The sequence below is a fragment of the Mauremys mutica genome, chromosome 13 (assembly GCF_020497125.1).
Source record: "Mauremys mutica isolate MM-2020 ecotype Southern chromosome 13, ASM2049712v1, whole genome shotgun sequence".
In the NCBI taxonomy this organism is placed as follows: domain Eukaryota; kingdom Metazoa; phylum Chordata; order Testudines; family Geoemydidae; genus Mauremys; species Mauremys mutica.
Genome location: NC_059084.1, coordinates 56,745,216 through 56,764,826, shown reverse-complemented (window position 1 = coordinate 56,764,826; position 19,611 = coordinate 56,745,216). Strand labels below are relative to the sequence as shown.

The 19,611-nt window shown below is 45.2% G+C and overlaps 2 protein-coding genes across 2 annotated transcripts; one reads left to right on the top strand and one right to left on the bottom strand.

Annotated features, from left to right (window-relative positions):
- The first annotated feature begins 1,361 nt into the window (after window positions 1-1,361).
- Window positions 1,362-2,297, top strand: LOC123347798 (olfactory receptor 14A16-like). Its single transcript, XM_044984993.1, has one exon. The coding sequence runs from the start codon at window positions 1,362-1,364 to the stop codon at window positions 2,295-2,297; it is 936 nt and encodes a 311-aa protein (XP_044840928.1).
- Window positions 2,298-17,856: 15,559 nt separating this feature from the next.
- On the bottom strand, window positions 17,857-18,792 carry LOC123347280 (olfactory receptor 14A16-like). The gene has a single exon (XM_044984678.1). It carries the CDS (start codon window positions 18,790-18,792, stop codon window positions 17,857-17,859), a length of 936 nt encoding a protein of 311 aa, XP_044840613.1.
- Window positions 18,793-19,611: the final 819 nt, after the last annotated feature.

Genomic DNA, 19,611 nt, shown 5'->3' with positions numbered 1-19,611 from the left:
GCTGGGAGCCTCTGGTTGATTTAAAATCAAAACCTCCCCCCCCCCAACCTTCCTTTTTGGCCCACAGCTGTTTTGGTGGGGTGGCGCTGGGGAAGGAGGGTTTGTTTCCGCAGGGCTGGGTGGCCCTGGGGCGGGATGTTTCTGCGGGGCCAGGAGATTTCTGCCCTCAGCTGTTTTCTTTGGAGGAATGTGGCCCTCGCCGCTTTACGAGTTGTGCAGGCCTGCTCTAAAACAAATGGCTTTTCATAGAAGTCCCCAAAATCCCCAAGTGTCCATATTTTGGAATCTGGGAAACAAACATTTTCAGCTAAAAATTGCTGGAAACTGAAATTTTCCAGCCTAAATTCATCCCAGAAACATGGGTTTTCAGTTTAGATAGATAGATAGATAGATAGATAGATAGATAGATAGATAGATAGATAGATAGATAAAGTGAAATATATTTGAAGATAGCTGAGATTTTCTATGAAAATGTGTTTAATTGAATTTCTTTTGAAAACAATTTAAGCAAACAAATTCTGAGCACCCTCAATTGGAAACTTTGCCTTAAGAAAGACTCAGGAAAGCTAATACTGTCCAATAACAGAATTTGTTTTGTACAGACTAGTGACTTTAAATTCAGGGTGTGAGTGGAAACAAGCATCCAAAGCCTGTAGACCCTGGCATGGAGGAGAAATGGACCTAGTGATGGTCAAGGGGGTCAGAACCCAGACCTCTTGTTCTAGTACCATATCCAGTGTGCATTACACTGATGCCAGATTCAGCAGACCTCTATGTTGTTCATAAAGAGAGACCATGGGCAGCGAAGGCGCTAGGCCAGGTTTATTGTCAGCAAAGCACTGTCCTAGTGCCCTGTCAAACAGCTCACAGGGACACTAACATATAGAGTCCCGTGATAAGACTTAGTCAACATAGCAGGATGCTGTCCCCTCAGCCGCTACAAAGGTGTTCCTCCTATGACTTCTCCTTTTATACATTGAGTATCACCTTCCAGATGTTGCTAGTTACCAACCCTACACCTGGTCTGAACAAAATTTCCTCGTCCATTATCCCATCATCCCTTCCTTATCTTTACAAGGGGTCAGTGTGTTCATTGTACAATCTCTTGGGAGTTCATGTAATTACTCGAACTCTGGGTGTTCCTGTACCAGCCTCTCTGGTCAGGAGTGTGATTACTTCATTAGCCAATACCTGGTGTGTTACTATTCTGCCAACGCAAGGCCTACTTTGGTTAGCAGCCTTTCATTCATACTGTTAGTAGTGCCTGGGGCTCCAGCAAGGCCTGCACTGACTGCAATGGACCCTGACCACTGACTTTGTCCTTCCAACCACAGGCAGCACACAATGAATTAAGGAAGAAAATGTCCAACCGCACTACGGTGACCGAGTTTCTTCTCCTGGGATTCTCTGATGTTCGGGAGTTGCAGGTTTTGCACTTTGTGGTGTTTCTAGTGATGTACCTGGTAGCACTGACAGGGAATCTCCTCATCATCACAGCTGTAGCCCTCAACCACCACCTTCACACCCCCATGTACTTCTTCCTGATGAATATGTCCTTCCTGGACCTCGGCTCCATCTCCACCATCGTCCCCAAGTCCATGGCCAACTCGCTCATGAGCACCAGGTCCATTTCGTATTATGGATGCGTTGCCCAAGTCTTTCTCTTCCTTTTCTTTGCTACAACTGAGCTCCCTTTACTGACCATCATGGCCTATGACCGGTACATTGCCATCTGCCAACCACTGCACTACGAGACAATGATGAACAGGAGAGTATGTGTCCGAATGGCAGCTGGCATCTGGATCAGTGGGGTTCTCAATTCTGCCCTGCACACTGGGAACACGTTTGCAATAATCTTCTGTGGAGACAATGAGATGGATCAGTTCTTCTGTGAAATCCCCCAGCTACTCAAGCTCGCCTGCTATGACTCCTATATCGGTGAAACTGGAGCTATTGTAGTTAGCGTGTGCTTTGCCTTAAGCTGTTTTGTTTTAATAGTTGTATCATATGTTTTGATATTCAAAACCGTGCTGAGAATCCCCTCAGAGCAAGGCCGGCATAAAGCCTTCTCCACCTGCATCCCTCACCTCACTGTGGTCTCTTTGTTTGTTTCCACTGCTAGTTTTGCCTACATTAAACCCACCTCCAGCTCAATCTCGGGTCTGGATCTCCTGGTGGCTGTTCTCTATTCTGTGGTGCCTCCTATGATGAATCCCATCATCTACAGCATGAGAAATAGAGAGATCAAAGCTGCCCTGAGGAAAATGATTGGGTCAAGGCTATACTCCAAAAAATAAATTGGCCATTTTTCTCCGATGACCATTGTCTCATTCCTTGTTTCTTTATGAATATAATCAACTGATGACATTATTGTTTCCATGAGAACATAATGTACAATCCATTTATACACATTGAGGTATTTACACTGGTAAATATCTAGAAAAACTCGACTTAAGTCAATGGAGTTACTATAAATTTACACCTGTATAAATAAGATCAAAATCTACCTCCCTGTCCCCTTAAATATCTCTATCTATCTATCTATCTATCTACACCCCCATCTATCATCTAGCTATACATCTTGCAGCCAGAGGGAACAGGGAATAGATCGGAAAATCGCACCATTGCCAGGAAAAGGCATGTCTACGTGACTGGGGACTCCTTACTGAGAAGAATAGACAGGCCTGTAACCAGAGCTGATCCAGAGAACAGAAGGGTGTGCTGTCTTCCAGGTGCTAAGATATGGGATGTGGACCTGAGGCTGAAGAGGATCCTAACGGGAGCGGGAAAAAATCCGCTGATTGTCCTTCATGTGGGAACAAATGATACAGCTAGATTCTCGCTGGAACGTACCAAGGGAGACTATGCCAGGCTGGTGAAGACGCTTAAGGAAATCAAGGCTCAGGTGATCTTCAGTGGGATTCTGCCTGTTCCTAGAGAAGGGCAACAAAGGTGTGACAAGATTATGACGATCAACAGATGGCTCAGGCAGTGGTGCTATAAGGAGGGCTTTGCGATGTATGGCCACTGGGAGGCATTCGTGGACAGAGGACTGTTCTCCCGGGATGGACTTCACCTGAGTAGGGAGAGAAATAGACTTCTATAATGGATGCTGGCACAACTGATTAAGAGAGCTTTAAACTAGGAATTGCGGGGAGATGGTTGGAAGATGTCCAGGATTTTAACATTGAGAGGGAAGAAAATGAAGTAAGAAAGAATACAGCCATGGGTAGGAGAATGGACATACGGAGGAAGGGTAGTGTAGATACTGGTCTAATAGGTGACACTGGCAGTAGAATATCTGGGCCTAATCGGGTAAAGAATGTGAGTGAAGCCAAACAGCAAAAATTAAGATGTTTGTACACCAATGCGAGGAGCTTAAGTAACAAAATGGAGGAACTAGAGTTACTGGTGCAGGCAGTAAAACCGGATATTATAGGGATAACAGAAACATGATGGAATAGTAGTCATGACTGGAGTACAGGTATTGAAGGGTATGTGCTGTTTAGGAAAGACAGAAATAAAGGCAAAGGTGGTGGAGTAGCATTGTATATCAATGATGAGGTAGACTATAAAGAAAAAAGAAGTGATGGAATGGATAAGACAGAGTCTGTATGAGCAAAAATCACATTGGGGAAGAAAGCTACTAGATCCTCCCCTGGGATAGCGCTTGGGATGTCCTATAGACCACTGGGAACTGGATTGGATATGGATAGAGACCTCTTTAATGTTATTAATGAAGTAAATACTAATGGGACTTGTGTGATCATGGGAGACTTTAACTTCCCAGATATAGACTGGAGGGCAAGTGCTAGTAATAATAATAGGGCTCAGATTTTCCTAGATGCGATAGCTGATGGATTCCTTCCACAAGTAGTTGCTGAACCAACAAGAGGGGATGCCATTTTAGATTTGGTTTTGGTGAGTAGTGAGGACCTCATAAAAGAAGTGGTTGTAGGAGACAATCTTGGTTTGATGAATCATGAGCTAATGCAGTTTAAACTAAATGGAAGGATAAACAAAAATAAATCTGTAACTAGGGTTTTTATTTAAAAAGGGTTAACTTCAAAAAATTAAGGAAATTAGTTAGGGAAGCCATATAAAGAAGAAGAAAACAAAGAAAGAAGAAATAGGACTGCTAAACACTGAGGATGGAGTGGAGGTTAAGGATAATCTAGGCATGGCCCAATATCTAAACAAATACTTTGCCTCAGTCTTTAATGAGGCTAATGAGGTGCTTAGGGATAATGGTAGGATGACAAATGGGAATGAAGAACAGGACTACCTGTGGCACCTTAGAGACTAACAAATTTATTTCAGCATAAGCTAACAAATGGGAATGAGGATATGGAGGTAGATATTACCACATCTGAGGTGGAAGCCAAACTCGAACAGCTTAATGGGACTAAACCGGGGGGCCTAGATAATCTTCATCCAAGAATATTAAAGGAACTGGCACATGAAATTGCAAGCCCATTAGCAAGAATTTTTAATGAATCTGTAAACTCCAGGGTTGTACCGTATGACTGGAGAATTGCTAACATAGTTCCTATTTTTAAGAAAGGAAAAAAAATGTGATTCGGGTAGCAACGGGCCTGTTAGTTTGACATCTGTAGTATGCAAGGTCTCAGAAAAATATTTGAAGGAGAAAGTAGTTAAGGACATTGAGGTCGATGATAACTGGAACAAAATACAACATGGTTTTACAAAAGGTAGAGCATGCCAAACCAACCTTATCTCCTTCTTTGAGAAGGTAACAGATTTTTTAGAGAAAGGAAATGCAGTTGTTCTAATTCACCTTGATTTCAATAAGGCATTTGGTATGGTTCCACATGGGGAATTATTAGCTAAATTGGAAAAGATGGGGATCAATATGAAAATTGAAAGGTGGATAAGGAACTGGTTAAAGAGGAGACTACAACGGGTCATATTGAAAGGTGAACTGTCAGGCTGGAGGGAGGTTACTAGTGGAGATCCTCAGGGATCGGTTTTGGGACCAATCTTATTTAATCTTTTTATTACTGACCTTGGCACAAAATGTAGAAATGTGCTGATAAAGTTTGCCAATAGAGAGGATTGGGATATCATACAGGAAGATCTGGATGACCTTGTAAACTGGAGTAATAGTAATAGGATGAAATTTAATAGTGAAAAGTGCTAGGTCATGCATTTAGGGATTAATAACAAGAATTTTTGTTATAAGATGAGGATGCATCAGTTAAAAGTAACAGAGGAGGAGAAGGACCTTGGAGTATTGGTTGATCACAGGATGACTATGAGCCGCCAGTGTGATATGGCCGTGAAAAAAGCTAATGCGGTCTTGGGATGCATCAGGCAAGGTATTTCCAGCAAAGATAAGGAGGTGTTAGTACCGTTATACAAGACACTGGTGAGACCTCATCTGGAATACTGTGTGCAGTTCTGGTCTCCCGTGTTTAAGAAGGATGAATTCAAACTGGAACAGGTAAAGAGAAGGGCTACTAGGATGATCCGAGGAATGGAAAACCTGTCTTATGAAAGGAGACTGAAAGAGCTTGGCTTGTTTAGCCTAACCAAAAGAAGGCTGAGGGGAGATATGATTGCTCTCTATAAATATATCAGAGGAATAAATGCCAGGAAGGGAGAGGAATTATTTAAGTTCAGTACCAATGTGGACACAAGAACAAATGAATATAAACTGGCCATCAAGAAGTTTACACTTGAAATTAGATGAAGGTTTCTAACCATCAGAGGAGTGAAGTTCTGGAACAGCCTTCCAAGGGGAGTAGTGGGGGCAAAAGACATATCTGGCTTCAAGACTAAGCTTGGTAAGTTTATGGAGGGGATGGTATGATGGGATAGCCTAATTTTGGCAATTCATTGGTCTTTGACTATTAGCGGTAAATATGCCCAATGGCCTGTGATGGGATGTTAGATGGGTTGGGATCTGAGTTACTACAGAGACTTCTTTCCTGGTTGTCTGGCTGGTGAGTCTTGCCCACATGCTCCAGGTTTAGCTGATCGCCATATTTGGGGTCAGGAAGGAATTTTCCTCCAGGGCAGATTGGCAGAGGCCCTGGGGGGTTTTCACCTTCCTCTGCAGCGTGGGGCATGGGTCACTTGTGGTGGATTCTCGGCACCTTGAAGTCTTTAAACCACAATTTGAGGACTTCAATAGCTCAGACATAGGTTAGGGGGTTGTTAGGAGTGGGTGAGATTCTGTGTGGCCTGTGTTGTTCAGGAGTTCAGACTAGACGATCATAATGGCCCCTTTAGACCTTAAAGTCTATGATTCTATCTATCCCCATACACATCTGTCTATCTATCAATCTATCTATCTGTCCCCATACACCCTTCTGACTCTCTCTCTCTATCCTCATACATGCCATCTATCTATCTATCTATCTATCTAGAACCTAAAATAATCACAATTACAACCAGGCAGCAGGGATAAGAGGGAAGATTGTGAGACAGACACTAGGGGCACACAGAACTGAGCTCCAGACATCTAGCATCAATTCCTAGCACTGCTGCTCCCCTGATGTTTTACCTTGGGAAAGTCCTGCCCTGAGGCTGTATTTTCCGTCCCACCCTTTACTTGTCTTGTCTATTTCTACTGTAAACTCCTTGGGGCAGAGAATGTGTTTTACCTAATCGAATGGGCCTCCAATCTCAGGCGCAACTATCATAGAATTTATTTCTTTAAAAGCTAAGGTACAGGTGTCTTGTGATCTGCTCCCAGCCATTCCTCTGGTTTTGTTCAGTCACTTCATCGCTCCATTCCTCAGTTTATCATGTCAAATGGGGATAATTACACCTTGGAGGATAATACACAATGAGTAGAGATACTCAAAAAAATCTTCCTAGCCAAACAAATTTTTAATGGAAAATTGCTTGCTGTTGAAAATAATTTTGGTCTTGAAAAAAAAATAATTTTTGACTCCATTTTCTATGGGTTTTTTTTGGAGGGGTGGGGAAATTGGTTTTGGTTTTAGTTTTATGAATGCCTGGAAATGAGGTTGGGGAGGGAGGAGTTTTAAATATCAGAAATCTTTTTCCCAAACTAGAAAATATTTCCTATAAAGTGGCATTTTTCCAGGGAAGTTTATTAAACAGACACTTTTCAGTCTCCAGTTTCATTTCTCCCCCCCCCCACACACACACTTCAAAAACAATAATACAGGATGTTTCTATGAAAACAGAACAATGGCACTTTGCACAAAAATATCATTTTCATTTTTGCCCAACTTTAATAATGAGTAATTAAAACTAAATTAAATGTCGTTAAGTTGAGCACAGTACAACATTCATTACAATTTTAATTGACAACATCTGCTTGTTATAGATCATAGGACTTGTCTAACTGGCTCAGACCTTTAGACCATCCAATCCAGTATCCTGTCCCTGACAGTGCCCAGTAGTACCTGATTCAGAAGAAAGTCTTATATGCTCCATGGAGGACAATTCTTGAATAACCTGCCCATGGCGGAGTCTCATCATCATCAGCTAGTGAATGGTCTGCCGTGAGGAAGATAAGTTTCTATCCCTCATAGAGTTTTATCTAATCTGAAACAACTTCATGCTCCCATTATCCAGATAGGCTGGAATATTCAAAGGAACCTACTAGATTTGTGTGCCTCAATCCCTTTGGCTTTTGACAACAGAGGAGTGCCCAGCTCTATTAATCCCCTTTGAAAATCACTCCTAGTTTATTATTAATTACGTATTTCGTAGATTCTCCATCACTGACAAGTTTCAAATCAAGAGTGGATGGTTCTCTAAATAATCTGTGCTAGGGATTATTGTGGAGCAGGTCTCTGGCCAGTGCTATACAGGAGGTCAGACTAGATGGTCACAATGGTCCCTTCTGGCCTTGAAATCTTTTAATCTAATTTGAACTCCCCAAAAAATGGGAGCAAAGTTTCTCCAAAAACCTCACAAAAATGGTAGATTTTTTTAAATGCTGAATTTCTATGAGTTATTTAAAGAAGGTTGGAATTGTTTTAAGAGAGAGAGATGATTCTAATCCCCTCCCTATTTTTTTGACCAGATCTAGTAAAATTAATTCAGGGAGATTTTAGCTGAAGTAGGCCATACTGCAGAGTAACACGGCTTCACCTCTCTTGTGGCGAAGTAGGCTATTGCTTCTTACATGTCATACTATCTCCTGGGGACAGTTCCTGTCCAGGACTCCACAACAATCAAAGAAGAAACTAGTCCCTGGACAGTCCATCCCAGTTTGTGCTCATGGTGGGGCCAGCATGACCAGTGATGGGATTTTCAAGGTTGCCTGTGGACATTTGGCCACCAAATTCCAGTTAGTTTTAATGGGGATGAGGCATCTCAGTACCCTAGATGAAAATTTCCATCCATAGCTGTAAGATCAAAACCCATGATTCTTTTCTGGTGGCATTTTAAGGCCATTATTCAATATTTTCATCAATTTCTTGGATAACGGGAGAGAAGAATATGCTTATAAAATTTGCAGATTACACCAAGCGTAGAAGGATTGGAGGATAGGATCAGAATGTAAAATGACCTTGACAAATTGGAGAATTGATCTGGTACCAACAAGAGGAAATTCAGTTAAAAACAAATGTAAAGACAAGATAATAAAGAGAAGATTGCCTGTTCTTTTCAGTCCCTCTGAACTACCTGTCATTGGCCACTGTCAGAAGACAAGATACTAGGCTAGATGGACCTTGGTCTGACCCAATATGGCCATTCTTAGAGTACTTCACTTACCAAGGAAAAATCAAATGCACAAATACAAAATGGAGAATAACTGGCTAGGTGATGGCACTACTGAAAAGGATCTCGAGGTTAGAGTGGATCACAAATTGAATATGAGTCAACAGTGTGATGCAGTTGTGAAAAAGGCTAATATCATATGGGGTGTATTAACAGGTGTGTGATATGTAAGACACCAGAGATAACTGCCCATTCTACTTAGCACTTTAGGAAAGATGTGGACAAATTGGAGACAGTTCAGTGAAGAGCAACAAAAATGATGAAAGGTTTAGGAAAACTGATCTATGAAAAACAGTTAAAAAAAAACTGGGTGGGCAGAGGCATGGGGTTTGATCTGGAAAAGAGGACCAGCAACCTCAGTATGTAGCACAATAACAAAAAAAATCTTTAAAATACAGTTTAAAATTCCAGCCTAAGGCCTCTTTTCACTCTCTTGTTAGTTTGGTCCTTCATTGAGAGCCCCAGAGAATGAAATCCGGCTTTTCACCTATCAAGCAAGTATACTTGTTGAAGACAGTGTGTCTGACAGCTAACCCTGGAGGTGTCACATCTACGGAGAAGACAGGAGGCTGGTCTGAGACCAGGGCTGAGATTTTCAAAGAGGTTGGGAGAGTTATGCACAAGTTCCCAAGGACTCCTTTAACTCCACTAGGGCCTGCTCCACAAGCGAGTCACAATGTTCCCTGTTGGACAATATAGCCACCACCATAAGCTGCAGGTGGGCCCCCAGGGTGCTGAGCCCTGCCCACCACCATCGCAAGCCACCCTATCATTCAATCCCACTCAGACATTTGTCCAGCTCTCTCTGAAAACTACTTCAGCTGTTTGCCCCAACAACTCCCCTTGGGAGGCTGCCCCAGAACCACATCCCTCTGATGGTGAGAAGCCTCCCTGTAAATTATAGGGAGTCTCTTCAGCTCCCACACGCCTAAATGTCCACATGACCCAGGATAACAGTGTGGCTCCTTGCCTCCTGTAAGGGCTAGACCATGTCTGGTGGTTTATAAGCCAATGGGCCCAGTCCCTAGCTGGTGTTAATGGACATTGCTTCATTGGAGGTAACAGGCCAGGTTCAGAGATGCTGCAAATTGCTTTGGCTCCACCAAAGTCAATGGATCTACTTGGATGTGTTGAGGATCTACCCCAAACGTCTTCTCCCACATGCCCCAGTCTTACACCAGTCTGACTCCTTTGGTTCCAATGAACCACTCCTGATTTATACACAAGCAGGACAACTCCCCATCCTTGTTTTCAGTGGCCATGGAACCAGTACAAGTGACCGAGCAGTCTAACGGGTATTGTCTTGGCACAAAATCAAGGTCTGATTACTCTCTCACACGCACAATTAACACCAATTTAACTCCATACATGTGTCAGATCTTCTGTTGATATAAATCAGCCCAGCTGCATTGACATCAGCGGAGTTAATCTGACAAAAGGAAGGAAGGAGAGCAGCAGAATATGGACCCTGGACAATTAACTCTGGCCTAAACAGAGACTGGGAATGGTTGGGTCTTTACACTAATGAATCTATTTCCCTATGTTAAGTTCTCCTCACACCTTCTATGGGTCATCTTAATTATCACTTCAAAAAGTTTTTTTTCCTCCTGCTGATGATAGCTCATCACAATTGATTAGACTTTTCCTGTTGGTATGCATACTTCCACCTTTTCATGTTCTCTGTATGTATAAATATCTCCTGTCTGTGTGTTCCATTCTATGCATCCGAAGAAGTGAGCTGTAGCTCACGAAAGCTCATGCTAAAATAAATTTGTTAGGCATGGTCTACACTAGGACTTTAAATCGAATTTAGCAGCGGTAATTCGAATTAACCGCTCAACCGTCCACACCAGGAAGTCATTTAATTCGACCTAGAGGGCTCGTTAGTTCGAATTCGGTACTCCACCCCGACGAGGGGAGTAGCGCTAAATTCGACATGGCTATCTCGAATTAGGCTAGGTGTGGATGCAAATCGAACTTAGTAGCTCCGGGAGCTATCCCACAGTGCACCACTCTGTTGACGCTCTGGACAGCAGTCCAAGCTTGGATTCTCTGACCAGCCACACAGGAAACGACCCGGGAAAATTTGAATTCCTTTTCCTGTCTGGGCACTTTGAATCTGATGTCCTGGTTGGACATCGGGGCGAGCTCAGCAGCACCTGCAATGATGCAGAGCTCTCCAGCAGAGGAGTCCATGCAATCCCAGAATAGAAAGAGGTCCCCAGCATGGACAGACCAGGGAGTCCTGGATCTGATCGCTGTGTGGGGCGATGAGTCTGTGCTTTCGGAGCTGCGCTCCAACAAACGGAATGCAAAGACCTACGAGAAGGTCTCCAAAGCCATGGCACTCAGAGGATACAGCCGGGATACAACGCAGTGCCGCGTGAAAATCAAGGACCTGAGACAAGGCTACCAAAAAGTCAGAGCGGCAAACGGACGCTCCAGAGCCCAGCCCCAGACATGCCGCTTCTACAAGGCACTGCATGCCATTCTAGGTGGGTCTGCCACCACTGCCCCACCAGTGACCGTGGACTCTGAGGATGGCATAGTGTCGACGGGCAGTTCCTCGGCGATGTTCGCCGATAGGGAAGATGAGGAAGGGTTTGTGGAGGACGACGCAGGCGACAGCGCTTACAATACCGCTTTCCCCGACAGCCAGGATCTCTTCATCACCCTCACAGAGATCCCCTACCAACCCTCCCCGGCCGTTAACCCGGACTCAGAATCAGGGGAAGGATCAGTCGGTAAGTGCTATAAACATGGAAACATTTATTTTTTAAAAAACAGGAATAAAAACTATATAAAAACTATATAAAAAGTTTTCCATATAAAACTATATAAAAAGAAGGTCCACACATATAGGGACGGAACAGAAATCCTCTTGGGACACTTCCACGAAGCTCTCGTAGAGGTGCTCGAAAAACCTCCGCAGGAGGTTCCTGGGGAGAGGTGCCTTATTTGGTGCTCCGTGGAAGCACACTCTTCCGCGCCAGGCCATCCTAACGTACAGCGGAATCATTGCCTCGACCAGCATGGCAGCATACGGTCCTGGTCTGTGCAGGGATTCTAGCAGCATCCTCTCTCTCTCTCTCCGAGTGACCCGCCTCAGGGTAATCTCGTTCGGCGACTGCTGCATCTAATTAGGGCAATTAGTGTACTGTTACTATTGTGAATGCTTGACTTTTACTTTGCATAGCAATGACCTTCGTTTAACAGCCACGTGTTGGAGGCCGCAGAGGAAAAGCATACAGTGATCTTTCCCGGGCACAGCCGCGAGGGGCTGGAACAGGGTCAGACTTTATGCCTTCCAGATTGCCTTCAGCGGGAGGGCACAGCTATCCATTAACTGTTAAGCAGCCTGTAGTGTAGGGCTTACCAGGCCTGGCTGCTACACGGATTCAGCTGTACCGCCCCGCTTGTCCGATTTCCTGTGCAAGACCGCAGCCAATGAAAGCGTATTCCGAAATCTCAAACGTGTCCTGAGAGCTCGTGAGACTAGGTGCCCTGTATGGTCTTGTTCACAGAAACTGAGTAGACTGTGTTCAGTGTTCACAAAGATGTATCTTTTCAAGGAAATCACTTCCTTTTTCCCATCACACAGCTGCGGCTCTTTCACGAACTGCCCCGGCATCCCCCTCACAGAGGCTGGCGCAGATTAGGCGGCGAAAGAAAAAGACTAGGGACGACATGTTCTCGGAACTGATGGCCTGCTCCAGAGCCGAGGCGGCCGAGCAGAGACAGTGGAGGGAGACCCTATGTCAGCACCAGCGCTCACACAGCGAACGGGAGGACAGGTGGCGGCAGGAAGACCAGCAGGCGACTCAAACGCTGCTTGGGCTAATGAGGGAGCAAACGGACACGCTCCAGCGCCTTGTAGATGTTCTGCAGGACTGCAGGCAGGAGGAGAGAGCCCCCCTGCACTGTATCTGCAACCGCCATCCCCCGCCACAAAGTCCTGTCCCCCCCTCACCCAAAATAACAAGAAGGAGGGGCGCTAGGGGCCGTGAAAACTGTCACTGCACCCCAGCAGAGCGCTCATGTACCACACAGCTCTTATGCCATAAATTTTGAGAAGTGCTTCCCTTCCTGGATCACCCAGTCCCAAATCCAAGTTTCATCCCCCCACTGTGTAGTTGAGTATTAAAAGTAGTTTGTTGTTATTCACTGTTCCCGTCACGTTTTTCTTGTCAGAAGACTTTGTGTGAAGGGGGGGAGGGGTTTTTTAATTGCATAGGACAGCCTCCATTACCAGGGTACAGACTTGGGGGCAGGATCAACAGCAGGACACACACAGACTGCAGTCACTAGGCACCAGGGTCAGTCTGTGAGGTGTATGCTGCCCCGGGTCAGTCTGTGAGGTGTATGCTGCCCCAGGGTCCTAGCGCCTGCCATCCACAAATGGCAAGGCAGGCTGCCCTTACCATGCCCTTCCACCCTAGCCACGAGCCTCTCCGACGCCCTGAGCCCCAGCAAGAGCCCTCATCCACGGACACATACTCACCCTTCCCACACACCCCTCACCCCTTCCTACGCCCCAACCCCCAGCCCAGAGCCTGCATCCAAACTCCGTCCCAAAGACAGCACCCCTCACCCCTTCCTGCAAACCCACCCCTTCCTGCACACCCACCTGCAACCGTCCTCCCCCCAGAGACCGCTGTAGGAGCAGGAGCCTGTCATTCCTCTAGTGTAGAAGCGGTCTGTACATCAGTGCACACCGTACCCACCACAGTCTGCGTCCATGTTTCAACCCTAGAACAGGAATTCATAATTAAAGAAAACTTGGTTAATAATCAGTGTTCCATTAAATTTATTTTAAAACGTGTGTTGGAAGGGGGGAAACCTGGAGAACGGGGTATGTAACCGCAGATCGAAGTCAACAGTCACTGAAACAGGCTCAGGTTCAGCTTCTCTGTAAATCAAGTGGACAGTCATAGGTTACCCTGCTCTCCGAGGAACCTAGCTTTCAAAGCCTCCAGGATGCACAGCGCTTCCCGCTGGGATCTTCTATCGGCACGGCTGTCTGGCTGAGCGTAATCAGCAGCCAGGCGATTTGCCTCAACCTCCCATCCCGCCATAAAGGTCTCCCCCTTGCTCTCACAGAGATTGTGGAGCACACAGCAAGCAGCAATAACAACGAGGATATTTTTTTTGCTGAAGTCCAAGCGAGTCAGTAAGCTCCGCCATCTCCCCTTGAGACGTCCGAAAGCACACTCCACCACCATTCTGCACTTGCTCAGCCGGTAGTTGAAGAGTTCCTTCTCACTGTACAAGGCGCCTGTATAGGGCTTCATGAGCCAGGGCATTAGCGGGTAGGCTGCGTCCCCGAGGATCACTGTAGGCATCTGCACATCCCCAACCGTTATTTTGTGGTCCGGGAAGAAACTACCTGCCTGGAGGCGTTTAAACAGACCAGAGTTCCTGAACACACGCGCGTTGGTAAAACGTCCCCTATGGTCCACCAGTGCTTGCAGCACCATAGAAAAGTAGCCCTTTCGGTTAATGTAATGGCTGGCCTGGTGGGCTGGTCCCAGGATAGGGATGTGAGTGCCATCTATAGCCCCACCGCAGTTTGGGAATCCCATCGTGGCGAAGCCATCTCTGACGACCTGGACGTTTCCTAGAGTCACTACCTTTGAGAGCAGTTGCTCAACGATTGCGTGGGCTACTTGAATCACAGCAAGCCCTACGGTAGATTTGCCCATGCCAAAGTGGTTCGCTACTGACCGGTAGCTGTCTGGCGTTGCAAGTTTCCAGAGGGCTATGGCCACTCGCTTCTGCACACTCAGGGCTGCTCGCATCCGGGTGTCCTGGCGCTTCAGGGCAGGGGACAGCAAGTCACAGAGTTCAAGGAAAGTGCCCTTACGCATCCTGAAGTTTCGCAGCCACTGTGATTCATCCCAGACCTGCAGCACTATGTGGTCCCACCAGTCCGTGCTTGTTTCCCGGGCCCAGAATCGCCGTTGCACACCATGAACTTGACCCATTGCCACCATGATCTCCACTGCGCGGCGTACCCTGCTTTGTGAGAGGTCTGCGCCACTCTGTGACTTCCTGTCCTCACCACACTGACGGAGCCTCCTCGCCCGATTTCTCAGCAGCTGACTGTTGAAGAGGTGGACGATAAGGTGCGAGGAGTTGACAATGGCCATAAGTGCAGCGATGATCGCAGCGGGCTCCATGCTCGCAGTGCTGTGGCGTCCGCGCTGTAACCGACCAGAGAAGGGCGCGAACAGATTTCCCGCCGGCGCTCTCAAGGAGAGAGGGCGGGAGTGACGGTTGAATGATGACAGTTACCCAAAACCACCCTCGACACATTTTTTCCCCCAGCAGGCATTGGGGGCTCTACCCAGCATTCCAATGGGCAGCGGGGACTGCGGGAACTGTGGGATAGCTTCCCACAGTGCACCGCTTCCAAAGTCGACGCTGGCCCCCTTACTGTGGACTCAGACAGTCGAATTAGTGTATTTAGTGTGGATACACAAATTCGACTTCATAAGGTTGATTCTACAAATTCGAGTTAAGTAGATTCGAAATAGTCTTGTAGTGTAGACGTACCCTTAGTCTCTAAGGTGCCACAAGTACTCCTGTTTTTTTTGTCTCGGTCTTCACAGACAAGGTCAGCTCCCAGACTGCTCCACTGGGCAGCACAGTATGGGGAGGAGGTGAGCAGCCCTCAGTGTGAAAAGAACAGGGTAAGGACAATTTAGAAAAGCTGGTGTCAGGGTTCCTTCCCAACTTTGAACTTTGGGGTACAGATGTGGGGACCCACATGAAAGACCCCCTAAGCTTATTTTTACCAGCTTAGGTTAAACCTTTTCTAAATCACAATTTCTGCCTTGTCTTTGAACAGTATGCTGCCACCACCAAGTGATTTAGACAAAGAATCAGGGAAAGGACCATTTGGAGTCCTATTCTCCCCCTTTTCTGGGGAAGGCTTGAGAATAATATCCTCACCAATTGATACAGGTGAACACAGACCAAAACCCTTGGATCTTAAGAACAATGAAAAATCAATCCGGTTCTTAAAAGAAGAATTTATTTAAAGATAAAAGGATCACCTCTGTAAAATCAGGATGGAAGATAACTTTACAGGGTAATAAAAGATTCAAAACAGAGAGAATTCCCCCTCTAGGCAAAACTTTAAAGTTACCAAACCAAAAAAAAAGAAAAGGAATAAACCTTCCTCTTAGCACAGGGAAAATTCACAAGCTAAAACAAGCTATTACTTACTATTTCTGTAATATTAGATGTATCATTTCAGTGGGATCTGGATTATTTGCTTGGGTCTCTCCCTTTGTCTCTGGAGAGAACACCCACACAGCACAAAACAAAGCTTTTCCCCTCACCCCCAGGTGCCACCCAGGTTATCTGAGCTTCTTAACCCTTTACAGGTAAGGAGGAATTTTATGCTACCCTTTGTTGTATGTTTATGACAGCTGGACATACACAAGTCCATAGGGCCAGATGCAAGGCATCCGAGGGTGCTGAGGGAGTTAGCTGATGTGATTGCAGAGCCATTGGCCATTATTTTTGAAAACTCGTGGTGAACGGGGGAGGTCCTGGATGATTGGAAAAAGGCAAATATAGGGCCCATATTTAAAAAAGAGAAGGAGAATCTGGAGAACTACAACTGGTCAGCCTCACCTCAATCCCTGGAAAAATCATGGAGAAGGTCCTCATGGAATCCATTTTGAAGCACTTGGAGGAGAGGAAGGTGATCAGGAACAGTCAACATGGATTCCCCAAGGGCAAGTCATGCCTGACCAACCTGATTGACTTCTATGATGAGATAACTGGCAATAAATAATAGTAACAATAATAATGCAGCCAACTTATGTGATCTAGACACAATTGGATCCTCGTGTGGATAAGAGACCATTGGCCAGATCCCAATCTATCCTTTGAAGCAAATGGCTAAATCTCCTTTGTTATGGTTGTACGGTTAGAATAACCTCTGCTTTCTGCTCTGGTCTTTGAGTGCACACCCCATGGCTCCATCTTGCACCTGTCCCTCTCTTAGAGTTGAAAGACGTGATTTTCCCTCTCAAATTGTCTATAGCAATTTGTGCGCCCACCGTTATTTCTCCCACTGTGCTTGGTACCTGCAGTTCTTCCCACAGGAGCTGTGACCAGTAGTAAGTTGAGTGACTAGCCCGGCCTTCACCATACAAAGTACAATTTATTAATCACTGTAGGAACAAAGCGTAACATAAGAAAAAAATATGAGCAATTCCAGATCAATCACTGCAGTTGTTTGGTAGGATAAACATTTATGTTTATTACCCAGACTCAGTTTGTCTTTAGGAAATATTGGAATAGTTTTCTCTTCCAAAATGCCTTTTCACCATAGCAAGAAGAATACAGTATTTTTTTTTTTTTAAAAGATAATATACATAATTTTATAAGGAGTAGGTGCCCTATCACATCATAAATAAGACAATAAAATCCCATCAGCATTAAAACAATCATTTAAACAGGAACTCAGGTATCCATACACCTACAGAAACTTTTTTTAATTTTTCATCATTGGGAAAAGGAAAATTTCAAGTCACCCAGAAAATCCTTTAAAAGACATTATGACATTGACACATTGACTAGATAACAAAATAAATGGATATCCAGATTTAATCAAACATATTCCACCCTGCAAATTCCTACCCCACTAAAGTCACCTGGAATAAAGAAACAAACCAACCAATGAATCTATAAAGTGACACAACATGAAAAAGAAACAAGCAAACAAACAAGCCAAACCTCTCATACCCCAACCAGAATTTTTATCCCAAAAAAGGAAAAGCACCAGAACGTTAATGAAGTCCACTAGTGACTTAGCTATGGCTATTGATATTCTGTGCAACATGCTCAGATAGCAAGGTGATGTTAGCAGTATAAGACAGATAGATAGGTGTGTATGTACATTTATGGATAGATATTTAGATTCTGATCCTTTTTACACTGGTGTAATTCTAAATTAACTAATTTTACTTCAGTGGAGTTAGTCCGGATTTTATGATTTCATAAACAGATTGCATTCTATTTTCTCAAGGGGACACTTTTGTCATCAGTTGATTATAACCATAAAGAAGCTCAGAATGAAATCTCAATCAAGTACCAATGATGGACATTTTAATTCTTGGTAATTAATCTCCACACAATCAGTTTCTTTAATGCAGCTTTGATCTCCTTGTTCCTCATGCTGTAGATGATTGGATTCAATATTGGAGGCACCAGGGAATAGAGAACACCCATCATGAGATCCATATTTGATGCTGAGCTGGAGATGGGTTTCATGTACTCAAAGAAGCCAGTGCAAAGTAACAAAGAGACCACAGTGAGGTGAGGGAGGCAGGTAGAGAAGGCTTTACCCCGGCCCTGCTCAGAAGGGATTCTCAGCACTGCTTTGAAGATCTGAACATAAGACACAATTATAAAAACAAAGCAGTTTAAACCTAAAAACACACTAAAGGCAAGAGCCCAAACTTCACTGAGGTACGAGTCAGAGCAGGTGAGCTTGAGTAGCTGGGGGATTTCACAGAAGAACTGGTTGATGACATCGGACTGGCAGAAGGGTAACCTGAAGGTGTTCCCAGTGTGCAGGGCAGAGTAGACAATACTAGTAATCCAGGCACTGGCTGCCATTTGGACACAAGCTCTCCTGTTCATCACTCTCTCATAGTGCAGTGGTTGGCAGATGGCGACATATCGGTCATATGCCATGATGGTGAGTAAGGCAAGATCAGCTGCAACGAAGAGAAATAAGAGAAAGACTTGGGAGACACATCCAGGATAAGAAATCACCCTGGTGTTCATGAGGGAGTTGACCATGGATTTGGGGATGGTGACGGAGATGGAGCCGAGGTCTAGGATGGACAGATTCACCAGGAAGAAGTACATGGGGGTGTGAAGATGGTAGTTGACAGCTATGGCCAAGATAATGAGAAGATTCCCCATCAGGCCTGCCAGGTAAATCACTAAGAACACCACAAAGTGCAAAATCTGCAGCTCCCGAACATCAGAGAATCCCAGGAGAAGGAACTTGGTCAAGGAGGTTTGGTTGGACATTTTCTTTCTCAGTTCATTGTGTGATGGCTGTGGAGGGAAGGACATAGTGGTGGAGTGAGAGAAGGAGTGGCCCTGATTCCCCGCAGCAATATCTCATGATGTGGGTGTCAACAATGCACAGCACTCTTCACTACTATTTAACTAAGAGTGGTGAGTTATCACACACGTGCAAATTGACACAGCTCCCTTAAAGTCAATGGAGCTGCATCAATTTGCACCATCTAAAGATCTGCCCCAGGATGTGGCTTGATAAAATGCTGTGTGAAGGATGGATCAAAGTACAACCCAATGCAAAATTCTAGGCAAGCTGGATCCTCTCTTGCTACAAACAGCCCGCCAACACAGCCTGATATCCACTCTCCGAGGAAATATGACATAGACTTGCTCAGCATCGTGTATGAGAGCTTGTCTTTAGTGATTCCACTGCAGTGCCACATAGATGACCTGCTGCCTGCATACGTATTGATTTGTGACACAAGATCCCGCTTCAATCTAAGTGTAACAATGGGGTAGTAGCATCGCTCAGCTACCTCTTTGCTGCAACGTTTACCTCTGTCATTTTATGTCTGTGTGGGTCAGTGACCATCAGGAGACTTGGGGTCTATTCTTGTCTCTGCCGCTGACCTGTTCTGTGACCTTGAGCCAGTCACTTCCCCCCTGTGCCTCTGTTTCCCCTCCGACCCTTTCTCTGCCTGGTCTGCTTGGACTGTGAGCTCTGGGGGGGATGGGCTGTGTCTTGTTTCATGTATGTTCTCATTTACAGCATATGTGTTTAGCCGGCAGCAATGTAGGACAGAGGATACAGCACTAGAGCAGGAG